At 42.2% G+C, this 21,374-nt stretch overlaps 1 protein-coding gene across 1 annotated transcript in view; it reads left to right on the top strand.

Moving 5' to 3' along the window:
* The window catches only part of GABRA4 (gamma-aminobutyric acid type A receptor subunit alpha4), a 60,143-nt gene extending 52,377 nt beyond the window's left edge, over positions 1-7,766 (top strand). The window contains exon 9 of the mRNA XM_060279140.1: positions 7,195-7,766. Coding sequence (XP_060135123.1) covers positions 7,195-7,728 — 534 coding nt within the window. The 3' untranslated portion in view covers positions 7,729-7,766. The remainder of the gene's footprint in view (positions 1-7,194) is intronic.
* Positions 7,767-21,374: the final 13,608 nt, after the last annotated feature.

Here is a 21,374-nt window from a genome sequence, read left to right as displayed (position 1 = left end):
TGTCCCCAGCTTCTCATAAAATAATAGCATTAAAACAAAAGCTTGCTGTGGTGCTTTATCTAAATTGTTTTTCTTTCATTACCCATATTTTTGAGGCAGCAAGTGAATAATTGGTTTCCATGAACTAGAAAACCATGCAAAATTCATGGGCCCAATTCTCCAGTCCAGCAACAAACTTTATTTCTTCTGAAATAAAAATGGGTTACATATAAGAGTTCATTTTGCCTCTGATTGCTTCTAGGTTCAGAGTTTCTTTGCTGGGGCGAAGTCATAAGAAGTAATTGGCTTGCAGGAGTTCATATTTATAGCATGCAGTTTGAAGATAATTGAAAAGAAAATACACAGGTGGAGTGTAGCTTGGGAGAAGATGCCTCAGAAGATTTGTAATAGGAAATACGGATCCAACAAGATTGATCTGAAGGTCTTTTTGCTTATGGTGACATTTCGAATTAGGCTTGTTAATCCATTTGTAGGAACACAGGAAACTTCAGATGTCTTCTAAAGGTTGTATTGTTACCTATCTCATTGGCTTGGGGGGTCGCATAACTCCATACCCTCCAACAATTCCCAGATGAAAATAGGGACATCCTAAGGAAAAGCAGGGCATTCTGGGATCAAATCAGAAACAGGGATGGCTTCTGTAAATCAGTGACTGTCCCTAGAAAATAGGGACACTTAGAGGTCTGGGTCGCTCCCATTCATAACTGAAGGCACTGCAATAGAAGCCTCTGCATGCAAGCAGAGGCTGAGCCACTGAGTTACAGCCCTCCCTACATTTAATTTCTAAGAAGGAAAAGCACTTAATTGCTATCTGGAGGGTTAGTATGTTTTTGCTACTTGCTACTTATGGTATAAACACCATGTTTTGGATTGTATGGAGTGTGCGAGGCTGATAGATGGATGCTCGCTCTTGTGACAAGGGGTTTTTACCTTGAGGAAGGTTGTTTTGCCCCTTCCAACAGTCTTGTCACACACACACACACACACACACACACACCCTCAATCTTTTGTGGCTTCCCCAGTGGTTTTCAAATTATGTTCTGTGGAACCCTGGAGTTCCTCCGAAGCTTATTGGGAATCCTTAATGAGAAGATAAAAATTGCTGAGCAAGTTATTCCAAAAGGCCTATCACTACTCCTGCAATGTGCAACTACAGGGAACATGGGGTATTATTTTATAATTCTATTCTAGGGCATACACTCTGTTTATATAGGGTGACATCGACTACCTTGCCAGTAGCCAGGATGAACTGAGTGTTCACCTAAAAAAACTTCTCTGAATTATTCACAGTATTCAGGATTCCTTTCTTCTTCTCATTAAGCATGCTGGCTGGGACCGATGAAAGATGCAGTCCAAAACATCTGGAAGGCACCACATTGGCTACCCCTGCCCTAGAGAGATGCTATAGAGATGCTCAATGAACCTCCTAGGGGTTGAGGGTTGGGTTTTTTTTTGCCTTCCTTGGACTTCAGAACAGGAAGTTTGTCAAGTATCTTACAAGCCACAATAGAAGGTTGATAGGCCATGTGAGGAGTCTGGCTTGGTGAGTCATAATGTATAGTGTGAGAGTAAATACCAGTAGTGTTAGCAAAGTCACTTAAATGATGCAGGTGGAGGCTGGAGAAAAAATAAAACCTGATAGCAAATAATAATAACAAGAACAACAGCAACAATAATAACAACTTATACCCCGCCCATCTGGCTGGGTTTCCCCAGCCGCTCTGGCCGGCTCCCAATTGAATATTGAAAACATAATACAGTGGTACCTCTGGTTGCGAACGGGATCTGTTCCGGAGGTCCGGCCGTATCCTGAAGTTTTCGCTACTGGAGGTGCCGCTTCTGTGCATGGCATGGTTTAGTGCTTTTGTGCATGCACGCCTGGTGGTAGACCGCTTCTGCTCATGCAGCGAAACACTTGCAGGGGTGCCGGTAACGTAGCCCAAAGTTCCACTATATAGCATTAAACATTAAAAACTTCCCTAAACAGAGCTGCCTTCAGATGTCTTTTAAAAGTAGGATAGTTGCTTATTTCCTTGACATCTGATGGGAGGGTGTTCCACAGGGTGGGCACCACTACTGAGAAGGCCCCCTGCCTGGTTCCCTCCTCTCACAGTGAGGGAACCGCCAGAAGGCCCTCGGCGCTGGACCTCAGTGTCCGGGCTGAACGATGGAGGTGGAGACGCTCCTTCAGGAATACTGGGCTGAGGCCATTTAAGGCTTTAAAGGTCAGCACCAGTACTGAGGACACTGGCATAATTTGAGAAGAAAGGAACAGAGAGGTCTTGTCTTTCTTATTTCAGACTTTGTACATCAGAGGGAGACATTCAACCAAACATACAAGGAGGAAAACTCCCTCTGAAATACAGAACTAATCAGGACACATGGTACCTCAGCAAATTTATGCCCCTCTTCTTGGTTGCTAAGCAACACCTCCAGCCTTATCCATTTTGGCTAGTTGACTTCAGCACTGATGGAATTAACCCTTTAGTTGTGCCTGAATAGTGAATGAAGACATGAGCAGGGAACTTGGGGGGCGTGCAGCCCAGTCCCACTCCGGCCTCCCCATGCCAGACGGCCCTCCCAAGCCTCCAAAGGGGGCTTTTTTGTGTAGACTTCCAACAAACAGAGCATTGGAGGACAATTGTGAGTGAAAGATAATTAGCATAACAGGAAACATTCTGAAACATCTGTGCTGGCTTTGGAACAGAAGTTAAAACCCAACCTGTAGTTGCTACATGGGAAACCAGCCTAGATAAGCAAAGAATAAACTCTGCTAGTTTGAATTGCCACTAACTTCATTTACTTTGAAGCAGACACCGAATGTTAGAAGAGGGTTTGCTGGAAGCTGACCTAATTTCTAAACTGTACTCTCCAGGGGTCCATGACAAGGGTTAAATATTGTGCTAATAAAGATTAGGAGATTACTAGAAAAGAAAACATTTTGCCTTGACCTGATTCACAAGGAAATGCTTTATCACAAGAATTTGTTTTTTGTTTTGTTTATTTAAAGAAAATCTGTACATCTTTAAATATACAATTTATTGGAATAAAAACAAGAAGAACCTAACTCAGGAGCATGAAGAATATAATAATGATTTTCATGAGAAATCCCACGTGGGAGCCTAACTAGTTATTTTGGAGGATATGTGTCTGCCACCAGCATAAGGCTTTCTACCCATCTCGCTGCTGATTTTTACCTATTTTATTTATTTAATAAAATGCATACACTGCTTGATTGTAAGAAAACTTCTGGAATTTTGTGTCTTGCTCTCTAAATCTACTGTGGGATGCTTTTTACTTGTTCATTTGGTTCCATTGTTTGTCATTTTTGTGGTGCTGATTAATAGGCAGGTGAGCTACCTGCTGCAAATCTCAGCTTTTGCCGGGATGCACAGTTTCAGCTCATGCTAAATTTGCAATCTGACTTCATTGGAGTGCAAAATTGGCTTGCTTGTCATAAGCTGCTAATACAAGCAAAACAATCTAATACTTCATTTTCTGGCTCAAGTGGAGGATTATGATGGCTCAGAGGACTTTCTTCTTCAAAATTTGCACTGCAGATGAACAGCTGTTTCTAATGGGCAAACCTTGTTAAAAATCAAAGAGCATGGATTGGCTTGTACTTGAGCACCACGTTTTCTTGATAACAAGCGGTCACACCTAGAGAATTTAGATGGTGAGGAGGAAGCAGCGGAGGATCTGTGAGTTGTTTTTGCAAACAGAGATTAGTAACTCCCCCCCCCTTGCCGCCCCTTATTGTATCAAGATGGATTTTGAACCATAAGGTGAGACACACAATCTTATTGAACTGAGCTGCCATAATGTTTAACAATAGATTAGACAGATTTGCAGCAAATTATGCCAACGGCATACTCCATTGCATTACACACGGTCAATTAAATGTGCTTCCATTTGGAAAGAGACGGCTGCGGCATTAATTACAATATTTATACATGCCTGCAAGGAAGTTTGCCTAGTTATCATACCTTTGTGCCAAATAGAGCTGATAAGATTTCCACAAGTGACTGTACTGATGAAAAGAGCATCTTGTGTGAGCCCTTGGGAGAAATCAAAAAGTTAAAACTTTGCTGTTTCTGGCTGTCAAACACACACACACACACACACACACACACACACACACACACACACACCCTACCTTTTCAAAACAAAGAATATTCAAAATATTGTGTTGGATAGGTAATGACTAAATGTTTCTGGAGGGGGCAGCAGGGGGAGATCTCAGAAGTCAATTCTGCTTAATACTGCAAGTTCTGGCCTACTTGAAGTAAAGGCCAGGAACAAAATGTCAGCTGAACATCTCTGAGGAAAATTAAATCCCCCCCCCCCCGCGCCACACAATAAGGTGCTTTGGATCCCATTTCGAAAGGAAAGCATTTGCATTTCAATGTATTTTGTAGTATCAAAGGTTACCCTGTTCATAAAAAAAACCATCCCGTTCATAAAAAGAACACCCCAACCCTGCATAATCACCACTCTAGTAATTAACAATAATAACATATCAGGCTAGGGTCCTAGAAACAAACCTTTCTCTTTTAACGGTTTTTATTTTTCCCTGTTGTTATTCTTCTTCTATCTCTTCATGTAGTGCATTCTCAAGTGGAGAAAAGCTGGCAGTAGGCTTAATAGCAACAGGGTTCAAAAGACCACGTGCGAGAGCTCTTATACATTATTGTGGCTGTACAAAATCATATTTTTGGGTTCCTCTTCAAATGTAAATGATTTGTGCTGGAAACAAATTATGTTTCCTTCCTAACACCCTCCCCCCAATATTGTGCCATCATGTAGAGCGCTCAGTGGCATAACCAAGTTTTCTTACCATTTAATTACAGTACTCTGTGTTTTCAAAGATGTGAAACAGTGCCACTGGATTTCTCTGCATGTTTGAAGGCTTAAGTCGCTTTATTGTCGAGGACTTCTTAAGTAGCAATGAATGCTCTGCTCTCAGAGTGTTATAAACGTCTATGCACAATTACACAACCTGTGTGTACTTCCACATGATACATTGCTCTTTCCCCCCTTTTGAGATGAAGCTCAGTTGTATACATGTATATCCTTCCATATGTTAGGTTGTACATGTAACAAAGGGACTCTACTAAGTGCATACCATTCTGCAGGCATGCCATTCTTTTAACTCTCCTCAACTTTGCCTATGCTTCTTTCCCCTCCCCTCCCTCCCCTCCCCTTCCACTTACTCAAGCCAAGGGATAGCCAATGTGGTACTTGGGATGTTGATGGACTCCAGCTCCCGTCTGCCCCAGCCAGGATGACTAATGATGATGGGAGTTGTAGTCTAACAGCATCTGGAGAGAGCATCACATTGCCCCCCTCTGCTCTAGCCATTGTCATTCCCTGTCCCGTTGCGAAGCCATTGCCTGTCATTGCCCTTCATAGGGAAATGCCTGCAGCACCTGCTTCCAGACACAACTGTATCAACTCTCAGTTCACAACCAGAGTGTTTACAGCTCCTTTCCCTGGTTTAAATGACCATGAACGCCTTAACAAATCAGCACATTGAAAAAATGGAGATGGATTTATACATCAAACTGCATGTTTGTACGTGTAGAGGGTTGGTGGCATCCTTTTCTGTCACAAGGCAAGACAAGAGTGCAGCTCTGGGGGTGAAGTCAAACCGCTAGAGAATCACAGCGCCTGCTGTGGCTGCAGGCCTGGGCAATGTGCATGGACCTAAATGTATGCATGGCTGCAACCAAAGATAACAAACCTGTACCCATTTACCTGCATGTAAGTTCCTTTGAACTCAGAGACACTTAATTCTGAGGAGGCACATACAGAATTCTGCTGTATGTAAAACCATCAGAAGCAACGCTACATACAAAAAGATATCCACAGTGTTCAAGAAATTTCACAGACTCATCAAATTCCTATGTTCTTTGGTACTGCAAGAGACAGCATTACTTTGGGTCGAGATTTATTTTGTCAGGAAGAAAGAATGCTCAAATGAGTTACATCATTGGCGTTTATTCAATTCAGATTATTATTCTTTTTTACTCCCTGAAAATTGGAGCCACATTTAGCCATAGCTGTGAGTATTAAGGTCAGTCACACTGCACCATTTCACACTGGGCTAAGCATACAAGCGCTGCCAGAGGGAAGATTGGCACGTTCAATCTCTATGAACAAGCTTTACATCCAGATTTGAAATTCAGTCCGCATGAACTATGCAAACTACAGTGTGCTGAAAACATTTCCTACCCGGGGCTTTATTAAAATGGGCATAGAGTTGTGCTAGAACACAGCTGAGTACCTGGGCTATTTCTAGAAATATCGGTGTGGCTTGCATGACATGGATCTTTCCCACGGATATTGTCCCTGCTGTCAGAGCCATTCAACATATTACAAGAATGAGGTTGTAGACAGAAGTGGTAGAATAATGGACTGTACCACTTCTGACTGCACAATGGAATGTCCCCTCACACTGAGAGGTATGTCAATTGTATGTAACCTCCGTCTACTCTATGCAAAGTAGCTCTTCAGGCTGAAAGTTCTAGCATGACCTTGATCTTTAGCATGACCTTATTACATTTTGGGAGGCCTTTATGTAGGGGAGCATATAACTCCCTGTATTCTGCAGTATGAAGTGCTACAGTCTAGAATTCTACCGTGATATATCTTTATGTAATATGCCGAATAGCTTCTGAATCATCAGCAACTCAACCAAATAGCTGTCTAGTGTCTACACATCACAACGAAAATTTAGTGAGATAGTTTTCTAACTGTGATTGTCTAACTGGCCATATGGATATGTTGCTATGTAATGGGAATAAGAGATTTCATGTTGACCAGCAAATTTGCACTGAATGCCCTAGCCACATTCCTAAATTTCAGGATTTTGCTCATGCAAAATTCTTTCTAAAGCCGCAGATGTTCTTTTTGTGTCAATTTTTTTTATTAAACTTTAAAATCTTTAGATATAAATTCCAGATCCCAAATTTGTTATACATTTCTCTTTAAAATTTGACCTCCTGCTTTCCCATCCGTGCTGTTCTTAATCCCATCCCATTTACACATTGCATTTTAACAAACTTTTCATCTGAGACATTCTCTTCTATTTCATATACCATCAAATTTTCTACCGCTGCTCATATTTCAAATCCTGCTCGCGATTTGATCTGCTCATGATATTTTCTGATGTTGTTCTTTTTAATATTGCAGAGTACGGACTCGAACTCAAATGTGAGAAAAAGAACTAATGCCACCGTACAGGCGGAAACGGAGAGTGTCAGGAGAATTGATACAGGAAACAGTACCATGCCACCTTCAACGGTAACTCAGGGGCCTTCGGACGCTATGCCCCGATCTCCTTCAGCATCAAGTCCGAACCCCTTCAGCCGAATTAGCATATCAGAAACATTGGCTTCTGCAAGAGCTACTCCTTCAGCACCTCCCTCTACCCCAGTTTTAACTGGATATATACCCCAGCAAGCCACGGCTGGATCTCCAACCATTCATCGTTTACTTGGATCTAGACTGGAGCAGATTCAGACTACAGCAAATACTTTGGGGGCGCCTTCAAAGTCGTCAGTCGTCGCTCCTCCTCCTCCTCCCCCACCCTCAAGCTCTGGCACCAGTAAGATAGACAAATATGCACGCATTTTGTTCCCCGTCACCTTTGGAGCATTTAATATGGTCTACTGGGTGGTGTATCTATCCAAGGACACGATGGAGAAATCGAAAAGTCTAATGTAGTCTTGCTGCTATGTAGTAGGTTTTTTCTGAAATTTATTCTACACACATTTGAATGCAGAGTTTCTTCTTTTAAAGCTATTTTTTAAAAAAGAAACCTTTAATGCTTATTTTATATATAAAAAAGCTCTGTGCTCGTTTTCCCATGGTAAAGGGCAGACATTATTAGGTAAATTAACGCAGCAAAATGGAGGGGCAGGGAATATGAACACTGTCTTCCAGGCCTTCTTGAAATGGTGTTCTGTTTGAACAAAAATGCATGGGGCCATTGGGAAGAACAGAGATGGGAAGCAAATAAATTATAGTGATATACAGATACATGCATACAATAAATGTGGTCTGGCTTTCCAGAAAGTGCGCACCAGTAAGTAGAAGCTGATGTTTTTGTGGCCTAGCTGCAGGACTGTGTTCTCTCCTGTGAGTTGGGGTGGCTGTGAGTTGGAGGTTATTTGTACCTTTGCTGGTAAAGACACACCCTGGAAAAAAAACATGCATTCATGTAGTGGAAAGCAAAGCAAAAAAAACTTGCTGTATGTGGGGAAGCTTTAGGAGAAAAGAGCTATGCAAATAAGGGGGTAGATAATTTCCACTAAGCAAAATGCACAGGCAATTATGTTTTTGAACGAAGCTTGGGTGGGTCTCTGTAAGACACTGGCACAAAATCTTTTTGGCTGGCAAATTAGGGTCATGGCCAAGCCCAATTTAAGTCAGTTCTACTAATATGAATGGGAAACAATAGTGCTAAGCTTGAATTGGATTGTATAACCTGTCTAAGTAAACTGGAACTCGTTTCATTTAAATCAACTTGCTAGTTGCATTGCCCTGCATTTCATGTGCATACTCCATAAATCATTTAAGCATCATTCTTGCATTTAAGTTATGTTAGGTTCGAGATCACTTAATGTTTACCCTTCAACAGTTGTTTTATAGAAAAGGAGTACCAAATGGATGGCTTTGCCCCTCTACTTTCCGTGATATTTTTGTTTTTTTCTTCCCTCACTTGCCAGGATGTTTCCCCTCTTCACTTGCTTTGATGTCTTTGGCTTACATTTCTAATACATCTTAGTTTGAATATGTGAATATTGAACCAGGGCCTGGTTGTTGTTCCTGTTTCAGTGGCCTTAGCCACAGTAACTTCAGGTCTTTCCACCGTGGCACTGGGACTGCTTCCTGTGGATTTTAACCTAGGTACTTCTGTGACAGGGATGTGGGTGGCACTGTGGTGTAAACCACTGAGCCTTGGGCTTGCCGCTCAGAAGGTCGGCGGTTTGAATCCCTGCAACGGGGTGAGCTCCCCTTGCTCAGTCCCAGCTCTTGCCAACCTAGCAGTTTGAAAGCACGTCCAAGTGCAAGTAGATAAATAGGTACCGCTCCGGCAGGAAGGTAAATGGCGTTTCCGTCCGCTGCTCTGGTTTCGCCAGAAGCGGCTTAGACATGCTGGCCACATGACCCAGAGAAACTGTCTGTGGACAAACGTCGGCTCCCTCGGCCAGTAAAGCGAGATGAGCGCCGCAACCCCAGAGTCGTTCGCGACTGGACTTAACTGTAAGGGGTCCTTTACCTTTATACTTCTGTGAGATTTGTATGTAGGAACCTATGTTTCCCACATGTTGAACAGCCTCTATCTGACCGTGGAACTGGGTCATGGCAAAACGATTCCCATACCAGTGTCAGAACATAATAAATGAGCCAATTCTGAGAATACTGTGTTTTAAGCACTTCACTGGTTTAGCCGAATTGTACAACCTACAGCCCAAACCCATAAATATTTAAAATGTGGATTAGTGACAGCTACAATCTACAAATGTTAAGTTTTGGCAACACTGCAGCAACATTATGATAACATTGCACTGGAGCAAACATTTACGACTTCTGTGAGCTAGTCCTACGGGATTGCTTTGGAGAACTGTTTGTGTTGCTCTTGAGTTACAACTCTGAAAAGAAAAGAAAGATCAAGCTCGGAGAGTTTTGTTTCCATCAAAATTGCATCTCTCCTCCTGTCTCTGCTCATTTCTGCATTTCTTCTTTATCTGTCCATGCGTCTCCCCACTTCCTGGATTGAATGTTTCACCAATAGGCAGTCAGCCAATATGGTACAAGAGGGGTTGGTCAGCACATTGACATGGGAAGAAACTATGAATACTTCCTTCAACATTTCGGCACGTCTGCCTGTAATGCAAGTTGTGAGGGTTCAGGCGAATGAATAACCTGCTAGGATCACCCCTAGAACACTACAGTGGTACCTCGGTTTACAAACGCTTCAGGTTACGAACTCCGCTAAGCCGGAAGTAGTTGCACGCCAGCAGCACAGTGGCAGTGGGAGGCCCCATTAGCAAAAGTGCGCCTCAGGTTAAGAATGGTTTCGGGTTAAGAACGGACCTCTGAAACAAATTAAGTTGGTAACCCGAGATACTATTGTACTTCGGTCTTCTCTCGAGTAGTGTCTTCAATGCCTTTAAAAGCAGGCAGCTGTTATTGCCCATGTTTTCTAAAGATGGACAAAGTCCCTTTTTAAAAAAGCCTGTTTCCAAGTTTTCTTCTTATAGTTCACCTGGTTTCATACTGTTCTAAAAAGAGCCTTCTACTGTGCCATGAAGAAGCACTGCCCATCACTGCGTGACTCTTGACTGTTTTCGATTATGCATAGTGCAGAGAATGTGAATAGAAACAAGTTTTCCTCCCTTTCCCATAAAAAAACTAGAACTTGGGGTTCTAGTGAAGCTGAAAGTTGGAAGATTCAGGACAGAGAGGAGTGTTGCCATGCTCAGGTGTGGCTGGCCACGATAAGAAGAGGATGCTGGACTAGATGGGTGCTTGGTCTGATATTAAAGTTATTTGCATTCTTTCGGCCTCGGCCCAATATACCCAAAGGAGCGTCTCCACCTCCATCATTCAGCCCAGACACTGAGATCTAGCTTTGAGGGCCTTCTGGTGGTTCCCTCACTGCAAGAAGTGAGGTTACAGGGAACCAGGCAGTGGACCTTCTCGGTAGTGGCACCCGCAATGTGGAATACCTTCCCATCAGATGTCAAGGAAATAAACAAGTATCTGACTTTTAGAAGACATCTGAAGGCAGCCCTGTTTAGGAAAGATTTTTATGTCTGATCTTTTATTGTGTTTTTAATATTCTGTTGGGAGCCACCCAGAGTGGCTGAGGAAACCCAGCCAGATGGGTGGGGTATTAATAATAATAATAATAATAATGATAATAATTCTACTTCTGAAATGGGGGACTTCTTGTTCTAATGGAGGCTCCCCATGCATTTCTGAATCTTGATCTTCCAGGGTTTTAAAACATGTGGGGCGTCTCTGTGAGTATAGGAGGTGCCTCACTTCAGAAGTAGGGTTGCCAGACTCAATAGAGGACAGGACTTCTGTGCCTTTAATTGCCCTGCTCTCTTTTGAGTCTGAAAACCTTAAAGAGAAACCATCAGACCCTCTGCTTGGAAATTAAACAAAGGGTCTGCTGGTTTCTCTTTAAGGTTTCCAGACTCAAAAGAGAGCAGGGCAATTAAAGGCACAGAAGTCCTGCCCACTATTCATAGCTGCCAAGTACCCCGTTTTCCCCGGGAACCCCCCTCTTTATTCTTACCTTTTCCCGGAGTCCCCCGTATCACTTCGTCTCCCGTTATTCTCCCTTATATTCTCCTGCTGGCAGCCTCCCCCCCCCGATTTGCCCATTTATGGGCACCGAAAATGGCTGGCGCCGGCTTCGAAAGATGTGTCTACGCACTTCCGGACATGCGTAGACGCGACTTTCGAAACCGGCGCCGAGCATTTTTGGTGCCCACAGATGGGCAAAGCGACACCGGAAGTTGCGTCTACGCGAATACCCACAAATACAACTTGTTTACTGGTTACTCCAATAAAGCATGCAAAGTTGCTTGCTTCCCCTCTGTCTGAGATGACCTGGGCTTCATTGAAGTAGTTTCTAGTCAGATGAGACACAGATTTTCTGGGTGCCTCAGAAGCCTGCAATATTGCTGTTAAGGTTGCCTTCATCACCAATCTACATTCTTCCCTCATCTGACATGTGCCCTCCCTCTCGTACGTCTTTCTTCATTTGAATGGTGATTGTCATTTCATGAGCTGTCACTCCTCACCAATGGCCATTTTTAAAAATGCTGGGAAATAATAATAATAATAATAATAATAATAATCAAATTTTATTTATACCCCACCCTCCCCAGTCAAAACCGGGCTCAGGGCGGCTAACACCCATAAAATTACAATAAAACATAAAAAGCAATTAATTAAAATACAGATTAAAATACAATATTAAAATTTAAAATGCAGCCTCATTTTAAGTAGTCCATAAATCCAAGCCATGAGAGAGGAAAACACAGGGGTCAGACTAAGTCCAACCCAAAGGCCAGGCGGAACAGCTCTGTCTTGCAGGCCCTGCGGAAAGATGACAAATCCCGCAGTAAAGCCGCAGATTCCCTACATTTCCCCACCCTATAACTCTGGGATCAAGCACAGTAGTGTCTAGGAAGTGGCATACTATAATAGGGCAATCAATATCCCCCTGGGATATTGTACAACTTGAGAATGGAAGTAGCCCCTTATATATTTGAATACAGAGCAACAATTCCTGAAAACAAGCCCCTTCTCTCTTAAGAAGGTTTCTGAGGCTATTTTCAAATCTTTTTCCCTGTCATTTTACAAGGGTTCATATAAATACCTCTAATCACCTGTGTGCTTACATCCAAAAAACACAGATAAAGATAATTCTATTCCAAGTCAAGAAGTAACAATCATCCTTATCATTTTTATACAGTGTTTTTTTAAGTGTTCCGAGCTTAAGTCTCTGAGAAGCAAAATGTATTATTTTTGTTGATGTATAAGCACCGCCAGCTGAGCATGTTTGGTTTCCAGTACTGAATCTGCTGGTGCAACAGATATGCTTTAAAAATATTTTCTATTGTGTTGCTTTGTAATATGTAATTTGATTTACTTTTGGGGGACATCTTTCTGTATTCTTGCATTACAAGGATTTTCAAAGCAAATCAGTCTACTGTAATGTAAAATTTGAAGTCGAATTGTGTCTTCAATCCTTTTGAAGAAGGCAATGAGAGAATCCTCCTTTTTAATGGGTAAATTAGCTTTCCTTTGTAAATTAGCTTCTTTTCCTTTGTAAATTAGCAAATGCATCAAGAACCTCAGAAACAGATGCAATTCTGCGTGGCTTCAAAAAACTTCTTGAATCCAGCCAGGGATTCTTCAAAGAGCAGTGTGAAACTCTCATTTTATTTTATTTTTTTTTAAAATCAAACATATGAATCATATAAACTAGAGCTCCTTGTTATCAAGAGCCCCTTGGGAACATGAAGGGGTCCTCCAGTGGATTCCATCCATAAAAAGGCATCTTTTGTGAGGACTGGTACTTTCACATAGGGGTTCGATATAGGATCATTGGTGGTCTGTGCTCATTGGGAATGTTAGGGCAGAAGGTAGGGAGACCAACAGTAGGTGGAGCCACATCAACAGACAGGGCCAACTAATTCATCTTTTGTCCCCATTTCCCTCCCTTTTGAGTTGTGCATGGGAAAGGAGATGGGAATTGAAAGACAGTATCCACCCCCAGCCTCCAGTAAGTACCGGTAGGTGGAGAGCTGGCTGAGAACAAAGTGAGGTTGGTGACTCAGTAACTCATTTGACCAAGTGGACCAGCCTCCAGTATATGCACTCAGCATGTTTTGTGTGATTTTTCCAATTCCAGCTGCACAAAGAGCAAAACAACAGGGTTCTCACAAATGGTGCCTTCTCATGATGCTTCTGAGAGGGGCTATCACCAGGGCCCTGACAAATACACTTTGCTGCCGGGACAGTTAATGTCCTGGCCAGAGCAACTCATGTTGCATAGAATCTAAGGACTCATCTACACCCGTTGGTTATAATGTTAGAAATGCATTATAAAAATGTGACACCCATGGGTGCTGCAGAGCAGTGATCCGCCGGCAATGGAAAAATGCATCGAGCATTATATAACATTATTTTTAATAATGTTTTTACGGATCGATGTAGAAGATCCAGCCCAAGTGTTGCTAAGTTATTTCAGCACTTGGGAAAAAAACTCACTAGCACCTCTTCTTGGGGATAGAAATACAACAACAATAAATGAATTAACTTCATCACAACCACAGAATTACTTAGTGAATCCTCCCTCTGCCTACAGAACTGGGCCTAAATATCTGGGATCAGCCCAATGTAGAATGTTTCATCAACAGTGCTCAATCCAGCTGTAGATTGCTAGTTAGGACTTACTCCCCTTGAAATCAATGGAACAAGTTAATAGTGACTAACTCAAGGGTAGTTGCTTTTAATGGGGCTTAGTTCTTACTAATAGAAGTTGGATTAGGGCCATTGGCTTGGGCCCTAAGATAAGTTGATTGAATTGAAGACAATTTCCCCGTCTCTTATTTCCCCCTGCACCTGGGGGTAGGTGGGTGGGTGTCTTCCAAAACAATGTGAGGGGGGGGGGCAGGTGGGAGAGGGAGGAAACACCTCAAACCAAGACTGGATCCTAAATTAACTTAAGGAAGTTCATGGAAGGAAAGTTTCCTCCAACAGCACCCTTCCATCCCCATCCCAAATTGTTCAAGAGGGCAAGATCCAACTCATAGTCCTTAGTAGGCCTGGAACACCAAGAAGGTTTGCCATGCTTAAGTCCTATTGAAAGGAATGAGCATTGAGTTAGTTCCCCCACTGGTTTCAATGCACCTACCGTAAGTACAACTATCTTTCTCCCAATATGTAGAGTTACAAAGTGTGTGCACAGCCACAAGTTGTACATCTTAGCAAGCAGAGCTCATTTGCAATTGGTTCCTTTTATTCCCCACCCTCCATATTTCTATTTGCAACATCAGATGTCTTGCAGGCATTGAGAAGTGAAGGATAATGAGACGAGAGAACTAATGTGTATTATGTGTACTGCTATAATTACCTTTGATTAGTTTGTTGATCTACTCTAATTATTATTTTTTAAAAAACTTGTTTCCGATTATCTGGTTTCAGCATGCTTGCTGTACACTTAACAAAATCCTGTATCCACATTGTCTTCTGGAGTGACTTATCAAAAGCCACTGTTTTATTCTACAAGGACTGTATAACTGTGGTTGTCATACAGAACAAAAGGTGTTTCTTTTCAAGTCACTGTTATTTATAAGCATGTTTGTTTTATTTTTATTATTATTATTAAAAAAAGATGTGGAATGTTGATTGATGGAGAAGGCAGAAATCTGCATGAATTGCTCAACAGGACTCCCAAACTCAGTCACTTTACGTGTTAAAATATTGTAACTTGGCTTGTTGACTCTTAATTATGACAGCTTGTTGTCCTCTTATGTGAGAACATAAGAAACCAGGGAGCCTGGAAATCATGAATATTTTGCTTTCCTCCGCATTTCAGCTGAAGGGGCTTATAAACCTCATCACTGCGCCAATTAATGTCAGAGTCTCCCTCCCCAGCAGCTCAAAGCTTATTCACTTTCATGGCAAGAGGAACCATGAATAATGTATTTCAGAAGGGAAAAGATGACTATGTATGTGCTTCATTGTTTAGGTTGAATTGGAAGAGAGACAATCTTATTGTCTGGGGTTATTTTTTGTTGCTGCTGTTCCTTTCAAATCTAGGGTTGGGAATATTGGAGACAAGAGCCTTTTAGGAGCTGACAGTAGTATGATAGAGACATTTGTGGTTTCCTTTCTCTCCTTGTTGCCTCTGGCCCAACTGGTTTTGCAGGGTTTTGAAGCACTACAAAAACTTTAAAAAATAATACTTAGTTTATAGTTATTCAAAGTGTTTGGGTCTCATTCTTAGACATCAGCTGGTGTTGTTTCCATCTTTGCTGTGGTGGTAGTCCATTGAGGACAGGGCCCAACCAGTTTCCTTGTTATATCCCACACTCTTAAACGTTGTTATACTGAAGATGGAAGGAAGAATTCAACATTGCCCTAAGGTGATCCTTCCATCAGGGAAAACACTTTTACCTCCCCCCTTCCCCACCACCAAAAACATTCAGCGTGATCCACACAACTTGCAGGATTTCTGCATGCGGATTTCAGCAATACATCACAAATGTGGTTCACCTACACCAGGCATCCTCAAACTGCGGCCCTCCAGATGTTTTGGCCTACAACTCCCATGATCCCTAGCTAACAGGACCAGTGGTCAGGGATGATGGGAATTGTAGTCCAAAACATCTGGAGGGCCGAAGTTTGGGGATGTCTGACCTACACTATCATGGATTTAGTTTTAAAGCCAGTAAACAACTTGTATGAACACGCTGCAAATGTGTGCAACTAGATATTTGTACCATGTTCATTAGGAACAACTCTTGGGCAAGAGTACTGTAGCATTTTAATACAATTCACCCGTTCATTCCCATTGAACCTGCACAGGTGGCATGATAATAATAATACTAATTTTTTTTAATAATAATAATAATTTATTATTTATACCCCACCCATCTGGCTGAGTTTCCCCAGCCACTCTGGGCGGCTCCCAATCGAGTGTTTAAAAACAACACAGCATTAAATATTAAAAACCTCCCTAAACAGGGCTACCTTCAGGTGTCTTTTAAAAATGGGATAGCTGCTTATTTCCAGGCATGACATCTGATGGGAGGGTGTGATTGTGTTGACTGTCAGAAAAAAGAGCTGTCCTATGCCCAGTTAAATGCTTTCTGGAATCAATAGCACAAAAACATCTCTTTAATTTGTCAATGTGTATTTTAAATAGAGGTAAAAGGTGCTTCTTAATACTGAGTCAGACCAATGCCTCAAGTAGCACATTGATGTGGACTGGCTCCAGCGGCCCTTGAAGGGCTCAGGCCGAAGCCATTCCCTGCTCTACCATCTGAAGTCTGTTTTACATATGCGGCAGAGCCTGTGGCACAGTGGGGAAGATGCAATACACTGCAGGTGGAGAAGGCCACATTTTGGTGTGCACCTTGTATAGAAAAAAAGCGCCCTGCACAGCTAGAGAATTAGCACAATAGGAATGGGCTGTGTCACAACATTCTCCCTGCTGTGATAGTTTTGTATATGCAGGGTGTTGTTGTTTAGTGTAGGAGAGCTTTCAAAGTGGCACTGACTACCTGCAGTGGTTTGGTTCGCTCTACCATCTGCCCTCTTATCTCAACCCCTTAGATCAGGCCTCTTCAACTGGAGATGCCAGTGATTGAACTCGGGATCTTGTACACAAAAAGCTGTATGTTGAAATAGCCATTAACTGGAAGTGCCAGTGATGTTATACACACAAAACTATATGCTGAAATGTTAGATGGGGGTGGGAAAAGACCTGGAATTGTGGCAGAGTAAAAGAGGAGCTATCAAAAATGGAAGGCCACAGATGAGATTTCTAATATTTGCCATTTTATAGCAGTTTCAGCAGTCACATTGACAAATCTCACTGGTTGATGGTAGGCCCAGCCCTACAAGAAATTACCCCACGGAGTCGCCAAACTCCAAACTTTTACTGGATATGAACTCTGAATTTCTCAGGCACTGGAATCTTGCTTCATAACAAGGAAAATCTTCACAATTAGCAAAAAGAGAGCCCTGTTTGCTGTCATGCCCTATTCCAGTGTGTGAAGATTCTAGGGCTTGTGAAAAGCCAATCAGAGCAGCTTAAGGCATGACATCAAGTTGGATACCTGAATCTCACCTTACTAACCAAGGTAGATTTCCATTTAAAAGGGGGAAAACACTGAGACTGGTAGACAGACAATACACAACCACATCCTAGACATATCCTGATCAAGAAGAATTATGCACTGAATTATGCAGAGGAAATCGAACTTCTGCACAGTCTAGTTTGGTTGTGCTAATTTCAAGCTGGGATGATTCTTAAAATGGAGTTTGGGGGCTGTTTGAAATGGACACAGCTCATTCACCTGAGTCATCAAGTCCAAAAGTGTCCCAGTTCATTCATCACAAGTTTGAGAGAGACTAAAGTTGCAATTCTATACACACTTTCCTATAAGTCCCATTGAACCAAATGGGGCTTAATTTTGCAAGGACATGTATAGATTTGCACTGTACATGTGCAATCCTGGTGAGTAAGGCCCATTGAACTCAGTGGAACTAACATTTGAGTAGATCCGAGTATAGGATTGCATGGTAAAACAATGTGCCCAGCGGATTAATGAGTAAATAATAATGGCGACGATAAAATAATCCAGCTAATTATTGAATCTGAATGTATACATTCAGTCTCGGTCCCCTGACCCGAACCACAAAAATCTGGAGTGGTGAAAATAATTGTAAACTTGTTTTGGTATTGTGCAGCTTAATTGTTACCTTACCTGTATTATGAACATCTGTGTCTTTTGGGGGGGAAACGAAATCCATCTTGAAAAGGGAGAGGTTGTGCAAAACTGTTCCTATTATATTCCAATGTATGCTGCTGATGTCAATAAAATACTATATTGTGAGAGTTCTTAACCAGTGTTGGCTCCAGCTTCTGGAGGGCCCTTGGTCAAGACATCTTCCATGGGACCTTCTCCCCAGATGAGCCCCCCCTCACTGTAGTAGTTCCATACCCTCCAACATTTCTCTGATGAAAATAGGGACACCCAGGTCTCAGCTAGATTGGTAAAGGAAAAGCAATTTATATGCGTTGTATATACAGATGGCGCAGTGGATTCCCATTTTTCTCTACCTGTTTTCCCTGTTTAAATTTACAACACATGTAACACTTCTTCTGTGTGTCTAGATACAGCCCCGGTGCTCTTTTTTTTTTCTTCTAGAAAAAGAGGTGCTGGAACTCACCATAAACACATCCCTCTTTCTCTTAGAATGGCAATGGTGTCCACTTGAGAGGTGCTGGAACTGAGTTCTGGTGAATTCTGTCGGGGGGGGGGGGAAGCCCTGGGGGCGTCCTATTCCATATCCTGCAACATTTCTCCCATGAAAATAGGGACCTCCTAAGGAAAAGTGGGACATTATGGGATCAAATCAGAAACGGCGATGGCTTCTGTAAATCCAGGACTGTCCTTGGAAAATAGGGACACTTGGAGAGTCTGCAGTTCCAGGGAGCGTGTATCAAAGGCCCCCTTCTGGTGTGTGCATGTTTTTGGCTTGGTGAGACACAAGTTGTGCAGGTCTATTCAGAGAGTACATCGTTTTATTTCCCCCCATGTAAGGCAATTGGTGCTATTCTGTCCTATGGAAAATCATCATCATTATCATCACCAACATCTGCTCTGGAGATGAGCATCAGGACAGAGACAAAGCCTGCAATGATAGGATCCATCTAAGGGTGCAATTTGTCTTCTTGCAGTATCTCTTTTCTCTTCATAAGAATACAATTTTTGCTCAAACTTCTGTAACCATGGGACTTAGAACTCCTTTTTGTAGTCATGTTAAATCCTACATCCCACTGATTTATCACTAAGATGTTGCAGATGGACAGGTAAGAGGATGGGCTTCATCAGTGAGATGGTGAATGTTAAAGTGCTATATAATTTATTGAAGTGGCACAGAAGTTGGCAAGCCTCCTAATATTATTGTCAAGATGCAGCTCGGTCCATTAATCAGCTAAAAGCTAAACAAATTAAGCTAATTCTATGCCTGCAGTTGAAACCACTAAATGTACATTTTCAACATCATTCTGAGAAAAAAAATACATTTCCTGTTATTGTTGTTGTTTTCATTCTCTCTCCACACCTCTCATTTATACATTCTTTGCCTTAAAAATATATATGGAAATTTGAAAACGATGCTTTATACTTCAATGTGTTATATTATTATTATTATTATTATTATTATTATTATTATTATTATTATTATTTGCATGCTCCATGCTACCACCGAATGTAGCAGCCCAGTATCGATTTCTGTCTCTGTAATGTGTTGTGCAATTTGCTATGTCTTCTGATGTCATAGGAGCACAGGAAATGAGCTAATACTCAGTTGAAGGCAGTATGCCTCTGTATACCAGAGAACCCGATTACTGTATGTGAGAGTGCAGTTACACTTCACTTGTGTCCTGCATATGGGCTTCCCATTGGCATCTTGTTGGCCTCTGTGATATCAGAGTGCTTTTCTAGATGGGTCTTTGGCATGATCCAGTAGGGCAGGATAGAAATCTTACAAATAAAGAAACAAGGAAGTTTCTTTGGTACAACTCAGGGCCAGCCAGCATGAAAAATGGTAAGCCAAACAATTATAAATGATACTGAACGCCTCTCGCTGTGGTTTGCTTTAGGATCAATATGTTCTCTCTCACCCTGATGCTAATTAGTGTTCAATATAGATGACACCCTGTCTGCTTGATAGATTTGTGGCTATGGGCTGTTGTTTCCTTTCACAACATCCATGTCCCATTGAGTGCCAGTTGTCCACAAATTAGATGCATGAGTTACTATCATTTCATATTGTTCTGCGGCAAGCCCGCATATCCTGGGCACAGGGTAAAAGCAGCACACTAGCCATGTGTGGTGGTTCACCAATGGCTCCAGTTTTTCGTTTTTGGTTGGGAACTGTAAAACTGGGAAGAGGAGCTTTCAAGAACATAGGACGTCATTATGACTGGTGGGTCATGGTGCATTACACTTGGCAGATCACAAAATTGGGCAATGAAGTTCTTCAGAACGAAACCGATCACATAATAATGTGATCTGGCCTTCTGGTTCTCTCTCTGCATGTATAACCCCCCCCCTCCAACAGACCACCATGAGGGACATGAGTGGCACTGCAGTCTAAACCACTGAGCCTCTGGGGCTTGCCGATCGTAAGGTCAACCGTTTGAATCCGTGCAATGGTGGTGAGCTCCCATTGCTCTGTCCCAGCTCCTGCCAACCTAGCAGTTCGAAAGCACACCAGTTCAAGTAGATAAATAGGTACTGCTGTGGTGGGAAGGTAAACGGTGTTTCCCTGCTCTCTGGCTTCCATCACGGTGTGCCGTTGTGCCAGAAGCGGTCTAGTCATGTTGGCCACATGACCCGGAAAGCTGTCTGTGGACAAATACCGTCTCCCTTGGCCTGAAAGCGAGATGAGCGCTGCAACCCCATAGTCGCCTTTGACCAGACTTAACCATCCAGGGGTCATTTATAGTACCTTTACCTATTTACCTGCTAAAAAGCCATTTTGGCAAGTTATATCTATTTAAGCTGACTGGGGATAAGGACACCTGCAGGATTACACATTCCCCATCCCTGCTTTAGTTTAGGTGAGATCTGGCTCTTGAAAGCTTATCCCACAATACATTTAACAATCTTTAAGGTGGCACATTGTTCTTTGGGGCTTTTTGTTGCTGCTGATAATTCTAGTGTTGTATTAATTGAGGTGGAGTCTCTAACGTGAGGGCACTAATTGCATTCTTCTCTGCCCTCTCCCAATTACTTTTAAGAAGTTCATTTTTCTGTTCAGAGCTTTTAAGGGAGGTGTGTTGGGTGTTCTTTTAAGATGTGTGCTATCCTCTCTCTATGCCAGCTAATTAGGAGAAAGTTGATGTCCTTGCCGGAATGCATGTTAATTTCAAACAAGCTCCCTTTGGTCATTTCATTGTCTCACTTCCTGGTCTGGCTACCTGGAAACAAGGCTCGTAGGTGAACAGAATATGGAGTTTTTGGGGTGCAAGGTCATGACCTGTAGATGCCAGGTGAAGCTTTAAAAGAATTAAAGAGAGAAGAAAATTCCTT

Source organism: Zootoca vivipara, chromosome 9, assembly GCF_963506605.1.
Source record: "Zootoca vivipara chromosome 9, rZooViv1.1, whole genome shotgun sequence".
Lineage (NCBI taxonomy): Eukaryota > Metazoa > Chordata > Lepidosauria > Squamata > Lacertidae > Zootoca > Zootoca vivipara.
Note: the sequence above shows the minus strand (reverse complement) of the source record. Positions and strands in the feature narration are given on the sequence as shown.